The sequence below is a fragment of the Phytophthora infestans genome, genomic scaffold (assembly GCF_000142945.1).
Source record: "Phytophthora infestans T30-4 supercont1.744 genomic scaffold, whole genome shotgun sequence".
In the NCBI taxonomy this organism is placed as follows: domain Eukaryota; phylum Oomycota; class Peronosporomycetes; order Peronosporales; family Peronosporaceae; genus Phytophthora; species Phytophthora infestans.
This window is the reverse complement of record NW_003303052.1, coordinates 4,028-11,286: the sequence shown is the minus strand read 5'-3', so window position 1 is coordinate 11,286 and position 7,259 is coordinate 4,028. Positions and strand designations below refer to the sequence as shown.

Below are 7,259 nucleotides of genomic sequence, written 5' to 3'. Positions count from 1 at the left end.
TTCCGTCTACGAACGTCAGAACATATTTGGCACCACCCTTTGAGATCGTTTCTCATTGGGCCCATTACGTCCGTGTGTACTAGTTCCAACACACGCGTCGTTCTCGTTAGCGATCGTGACGGGAACGTCGTCACGGTCTGCTTTCCCTTCATACATCCACCGCACAAAGTCTCGTTCCCATTTTTCACATGTGGGATACCAATTGTGGAACGTTGAGTCTTCGTCAGCGCGTCCTTGTTGGGGTGACCCATGCGAGCGTGCCAAAGCTCCCACTCGCTGTCAGGACCGGCGTATTGCACGAGGTGTGCCTCCTCCTGCTGACAGTCCAGCAGGAACGCCTTACCGACCTTCTTCCCTGACGCTATCGCAGCGTTCCGTCCCCAAATTACACAACTGGAACGCTGGAACTCCACGCTCATGCCTCGTTCCGCGAGCCTCCCGACCGACAATAACCGTCTATCGAGCCCCGGAATGTGGAGCACGTCCACCATTCGGATGCGTTTACCGTCCAAACCAGTCAACTTGACCGTTCCAGTTCCTGCGACGCGCAGCTTCTTGCCATCTGCAATCGTCACGTTGATGCCACTGTCTAGTGCCTCGTACCCAAATAGGTCGTTCCGGTGAGGGGTCATGTGCGACGTCGCACCACTATCAATCAGCCACCCGGCCGAGCGTTCCCCACCAACTGCAAACACTGCATCGTCTTGACTGCTCTTCTTTGCGGCAGGACAGTCCCGCTTCATGTGACCCACTTGGTCACAGTTGAAACACTTGCCCTTGAAACCAATGTTCCGTTTCGGACCGTTCCATTTTCGATCGTTCCATTTTTGACCGTTCCCTCGGCCGTTCCGGAACTTGCCTGCGTTCCCATTCACTTGGAACGCCTTCTCCATGATTTCCTTCTTCTCGAGTCGCTCGTACTCCTTCAACAGCTTTTCCTTGGTCCTCGATGAGCGTCACACCCTTGGCGTTCTCCACGATAGACGAATGAGCTCGTACTCATCGGGGAGGCTGCTCAGCAGCACCACCAGCTGGCGTGCCTCGTCCATGGGCTCTCCTAGCGTCTGCAACCCGACGATCAGCTCATCAAACGCATCCAGATGCTTTGCCATAGTCGATCCACTTTCCATCTTGAACTCATGGAGGCGACGCGTCATCGTCACGCGGTTGTGGAGCGTGGTGCGGTTATAGAACTCTCGCAGCGTTCCCCAAGCTTCTATGGAACGAGTGGCCGACCGAATCTTGGTCTGATGCTGGAGTTCCACTCCCTGAGCGATGATGCCGAGCGCCTTGGCATCATTGACGAGCCACGCCTCGGTGATCTCGTTCTCCGGCTTGACGGCTTGAATATGCGCAAGCAGGCCCTTCCTGGCTAGCGTCATGCGCATATTGTACTCCCAGTGGAAGTAGTTCCCACTCCCGAGGAGGACTTCGGCGCGCTTGGTCGTCGTCATATTTTGGAACGTTCCAGTAGAGTTGAGCGTTTGCGGCTGTTAACCTGTTGTTGTTGTTAAAGGCAAATGCCGAAGTGAGTAGATTAAAGTCAATTAAATCTGTCCTCTAAACTTCAGTGCTCCTGGCCATCCACCAGATTAACCGGTTTGGGACCGGTCCATTTTGGAACGTCACGCCGGCTAGCCGAGCCGTGCAGAGTCGGTGCATATCAACAGATCGACTTTTTAATATTGCATTTTCACGGAAATGAGGCTCAGTGAAACATTGATGATGTAAGGTATTACCAACGTTTCGTCTGCTGATGTCTTTCTGTTGTATAGCGTGACGTACTTGTCCAAAGTGTCCACGTTTCGGCTGATAACAGCTCCAATACCAGCGCTCTTAAAATCTAGAACGTTGAAAACTTGGTCCACAGACGACGTACTTATTCAAAGTCTCCAGCTTTGAGTTTTTCAGAGCAGCTGACGCATCGTCCCCGAGTTTAAAGCTGTTCAAAACGTCAACTCCACTACTTTTCTTGAGCAAAAACACCTTCAGCTTAGCGGACTCGACGGCATTCAATGTACTGGTCATAATAGAATTTAAGACGTTACCAACAGGAGCTCTCTCCTCGTCATTCTCGTTGTCGTAGACCCTCAAGAACCTTTGAACAGGAGCACTGTCTTTCTCATCTAGATAACCGCGCGGGAACCTCATCGAGGTTGTGTCCTCTGCGGCGCACGCTAGAGATGCGGCAACAACCAGCAATACGACTGAAAAGAGATGCATCATCGCAAGGGACTTCTGCTGAGTTCTGTAGAAATAGTCCTGGTGTCTGAAGAATGAATTACGAAATGACAAGCGGGTACACCTCGACCGAGGTCGGGGGCAATGGTTTACAACAAACTTTTCATGTAACTAGCCAGATTATCATGAGCTGTGTTGGTACTGTATTATTATAAGTGAAAATTCGAGAGAAGGTTTATTTTTAATAGCTCTTTTTAAAGCTTAGTAAAATAATTGAACTTTTAAGCATCAACCCTTAGGTAAATACAATTCGCGTTAAGTGGGTAACATCACTGTAAATTACGACTAACCGAAGTAGTTTAATCCGCGTGATGTTGTTCAAACAGACTTCAGCTTCCACGCAGATGATGCGGCTGTGAAGTAGGTGCAGCACATGCGTAGGACATACTATACCGCCAATATCTCTATTGTGGTCGCAGTGCGACCCGCACAGTGTCATCGCGTATTTACTTTGGCATACAGGACTGCAGTAGTAGTATACAGTAATGCATCAATAAGGGAAGCATGGGAGCTGATATTATTGTAATCATTATATAGAACAAATTGACAAGTACATGCACTAGAGTATACTGTAAAGCTCGACACTAAAGAACGCATGGGGTCTAATATTCTCAGGGGTCTGAATAAAAAATTTCAGTATCACTAAAATCAGTTTTTTTAAATATAAAAACGGATTACTGCAACTTCCTAAAAAATATGAATATGATATTGCTCCAATATTTCCAGTACAATCTACAAAAGTAGGCTCATAGAAACTTTAGATGCCTTACGAAACAATTGGACGTAAGCACCGTATCTTGATGTCTGTATTGCCCCTACTAGCTCTTAGTTATGAATCTGATAGCCAATCATTATCTCAGAGTCAACAAACAAGCAGCTTGCTATGATCAACGGAGATGTTCTTTCAGCTGCAGAAGCTGCTGCGGTCAAGCGATTCGAGATCTTAAGCAGTGGTAGCAAGTGGAAGGCATGCAAGGAAGATTACGCGACGCCTATTCTTCGTGCTGGTCCAAGCAAGCGCGCTAAGCATGGAGGAGACAGTTGTGATATTATCTACAGCGAGTTGTTGAAGCAGCTACCCCAAACATCAAATGCATACGAGCGATTACTCTCGCAGTGCAAGCTGGTGCTTACACCTTAGCGGACATGCATGTTGCCTGCCAATTTTGAGCTGATTATGTTTTTTTCATGCAAACAGGAATATATTGGATGTGACGAGGCTAGCTTCAGCTGGAAGTGACGCAGAGCTGTAGGCAATACTGCAATACTTACTGCAGTTTTTTTTGATATTTGTGGAATTTCCCTTTTTATTATTGCGCTGACCCACCGTCAATTCCGTATAATACTGTATTGGAGAACCCCTGAATATTCTTGAAAAGTTTGTACAGATAAGTACCTTTTTTTCTGGTGGCTAAGCCCTACACACAGTAGTATAATCCAGAGCTTCTCCATGAAACACGGGTTTGTGAATAAGTTTTGGGGTCTTACATAAAAGATAGATACAGTATTCATGTATGGCCTTCTAATAGAAGTTCTATGGTATCATACCGTGCCAGCAGCAAAGCCAAAGGCGAGAAGAACAGTAAGCGTTCTTTCTATAATTATCCCGAGGGTGCTACATCATGTAGCCTACATGTACAACGAAGCTCGTATTTATAAAAATGAGAGTGTCTCCCTGCCTCGTTTGGAAGGCGAATTCGGTGTCAAATCCTATTTAGTATAATTAAGTTTTCTTGCGTTTAAAACGCATTCTAGAGCCCTTGAGTTGGTGGAGTGACTTGGATTCTGATCTTACACAAAGTAGAGATCCTTCCGCATCCAGGGGGCTAGCTTGTAGGGCGCTTAAACTTTAAGCCAAAGCTCGGGGCGCTTTGGCGATCCCATCTCAAGATAAGCCCACCCCGGATAGTATATCCGGGGGTGGGGTTCTATCGTAGAACCCTTACAGGGGGATGATAATCACACTGTGATTACCACAGAACGACCGGACGGACGAGTGGCTAATAAATCGAGCTACGACAAGCGCTCGTGGTCGATTTACGACAAATCGACATAGATATCGATATTTTTTAAAACAAACCTTTTTTCGTTTTCGAAACGCAAACAAGTGCAGATATAATAATTCAAGGCATGTCTTTCCTATATCAGTTTTACGTTTCAGTTTTTCCTGTTTTTATGCGCCAGCCATGCGCGATCTAGGCCATAAAACCGAGCGACATTTCATCTGCAAAGCACAATAATAACAAGTGAAAAGTGTTCACAATAGGATATCAAAACAATATCTGCTGCCTGTCACCTGTCTAAGTAGTTCAGATAGGGGTCATTTGATTAGATATCTCGATTTAGCAGACACTACATGAAGTGTAGTGGTAGCATAGCTAACACGCGATCGTTGAGTCATGCCACTACTTGAGCTTCACCAATGGTTCGCCAAAGATTGTTCTCCGCCTTTATCTAATTCTGACAGCTCCTACGGACATCAAGGGACCTATTTACATGTATGCGGTAAAGAAGTCCCCATCAATAAGCGTAGGGGCCGTCTGATAATTTTTCATAGGAAAATATCAGCGATCTTGTGATTTGTCATAAGTACCTTCAATCTTTGTGATCCGATTTAAAGGGGTATATGAGGCGAAAGCTACGCTTATTCAGGGGGACTTCTGCAGTTCCTTAAGACAGCGTCGTTAAAGTTTTTGCGATGTCTCTTTAAACAATGCACTTGAATGATGGCTAAATGATTATTTTCAGGCTCGACACAGAAATGACGACCTGCATTTTCTTGGTTCATTCTCACAGGGAGTTTCTCTCACAGTATCTAAAAAATGTGTGGGAATGATTTAGTTTCTTCTGACGGATTTTTATTGCGAAGTGATTATGTCGCTCAGAGGTCGCAAATGGTTAGCCGTACCCGTTCAGGTTGTTGCGGATTAAACTGATCTACACTATACAACTTAAGTTTGTGTGAGCCAATGGGTACAGAGAGAAGGATTGGAGCGAGGGGGCTCAGTTGAGAATTTGCAGTTGAGAATTTGCTGCTAATATACCCAGTGCCTAAAGGTGGTTTTTGCCGCCCAGTGTGTGTCTGTTCTTCCTACTCTGCGTGTGCGTCTAGGAGGAATTTACAGCTCCCAACTGGTTATGGGCCCAACGACCGCAGCGTGGAAGACGACACTTGATTAGTCGTGATGAGCACTGACGGTAAAGACGCAGAAGAGAAGAAGAATATGAAGACATAAGATCATGCACCAGCCGTTTGATGGAGAGAATTTTGAGGCTTGGACGGAGAGAGTGACGCTGAAGCTGCGACGGAAGAACCTGTGGTTGTACTATGAGAGCGATGTGAAGAACATGGATGAGTTGGAGGAGTCGAAGGAAGACGAGAAGAAGGACGAATTGAAGAAGGTCCTGCGTGCAAAAGACTTACTGTTCGACTGCATGACGCAAGATTATGAAGACGGTGAAGCACGAGAGCACTCCGCATCGAATCTTTGAGCGGCTGAAGGAGAGGTTTGTGGGAAAGACGTACTTTAAGTACGCGGATGAGATGACGAAGTTGAGAAACCTTCAGTTGGCTCCGGATGCGAACGTTGCTGAACATTTGGGAGAGGTCCATCAATTGACGAATCACATCGCACTGTTGGGTAAGCCTGTGGATGAGCATACCGCATAATCGTAGTCGTAAGGGTCGCTCATTCCTAAGGGTCACCGAAAATTGACCAATTAGATTGCATTATAAAAACAGATGAAACTGCTAATTTTAGAGAAAGCAGGATGGAAATTGTGGGTAGAAGTCTATCATCGTGCTCATGCCTCGACCTCGCATTAACGGGGGTGGTAGAAGCTCCCGGACATTGCGGTGGACTATGCGCACAAGAAAGAGGTGCTGGACTTCCTTACACCGGGTCACAACCTTGACGAAACAATTGACCGCTTCTACGGTGAGCTTGTTCACAAGCCACGCAGGGCGAGAAAAAAAAACAGATCAACAAGTGGATTAAGCAAACCGCCACCATTCATCCAGCATGTTTTCCTGGTCGAGGAACTCACCGGAATCTACGTCGTCTTGGAGATGCGACAGTTCTTCCTAGAAAGGTTGAAGAAGGGATCGCACGCTGGATCAACGCCCTGCGTCGTGACGGTGCTCCTGTCTCGCGGTTAATGCTACGTATGCATGCAAAGGACTTGGCTGCTGACCACGGAATCGATACGACCAAATTTAGCGCTACGGATACTTGGATTAAGCTATTTCTACGTCGGCATAAGCTAGCACTACGAACACGAACACGACACGACAAGGCCAAACTACTCCAGCTGATGCCAAGGAAGCTGTTGAGGCTTTTACAGAGGAGGTGCTGAGGACAATGGTGGGAAAAAGCTGTGTAAAACTCTACAACGCAGATCAAACAGGTAGCTCGCACTTAAGTTTATTATTATTATTTCTATTGCTAATTGTTACTCTAAAGACATTTTCTTTGAGTACATACCTCGGCAAACTATAACGCCCCGTGGCAGCAAAACAGTGTGGATTAAGTGCGGGAATAAAGAAAAGGTGAGGGCAACAGCAATGCTCCTTGGGGATTCTGACGGCTGCAAGTACTGTCGAGTTGGTTGGAAGGAGGCGGGTGAGGCGAAGAAGGAGAATTAGAAAGTGAGTGAGATTAGAACTTACGCAAAGCCTGCTTACACCTAGTCTGCGTGCAGTCCTTGGGTATCGTGTCCAGAATCAGTATTAAGTAAAGGGTTTAAAATAAAAAAGCTACTAGCTCAGACCGAAGTCCAAACGCTCGCCTTTTGATAGGGCTCGCCCAGCAGTAGCCGCCAGCAATAAAGCCAGCAGCCGCCGCCAAGTAAGACCCCCAACTATTGGGTTGAAACGGTTCACGTGGAAAGTTTTTAGGTGTGGTAATGATCCTTCCGCAGGTTCACCTACGGAAACCTTGTTACGACTTCACCTTCCTCTAAATGGCGAGGTTTAAAAAGAGTTCCCATCAATCCACTCGCAATAAAGCAAACAGACT

At 46.5% G+C, this 7,259-nt stretch overlaps 2 protein-coding genes and 1 non-coding gene across 3 annotated transcripts; 1 reads left to right on the top strand and 2 right to left on the bottom strand.

The window, feature by feature from the left end:
• Positions 1 to 1,836: 1,836 nt before the first annotated feature.
• Positions 1,837 to 2,226, bottom strand: PITG_21933 (secreted RxLR effector peptide protein, putative; the record flags this gene model as incomplete). Its single annotated transcript, XM_002996861.1, has 1 exon — positions 1,837 to 2,226. The coding sequence occupies one exon, from the start codon at positions 2,224 to 2,226 to the stop codon at positions 1,837 to 1,839; it is 390 nt and encodes a 129-aa protein (XP_002996907.1).
• A 3,255-nt stretch (positions 2,227 to 5,481) lies between these two features.
• On the top strand, positions 5,482 to 6,400 carry PITG_21932 (uncharacterized protein; the record flags this gene model as incomplete). The annotated part of the gene is made up of 3 exons (XM_002996860.1): positions 5,482 to 5,698; positions 6,003 to 6,025; positions 6,080 to 6,400. The coding sequence occupies 3 exons, from the start codon at positions 5,482 to 5,484 to the stop codon at positions 6,398 to 6,400; spliced, it is 561 nt and encodes a 186-aa protein (XP_002996906.1).
• A 744-nt stretch (positions 6,401 to 7,144) lies between these two features.
• Positions 7,145 to 7,259, bottom strand: PITG_33513 (the record flags this gene model as incomplete). Its single annotated transcript, XR_009934907.1, has 1 exon — positions 7,145 to 7,259. It is a non-coding gene; the product is annotated as an 18S ribosomal RNA (ribosomal RNA).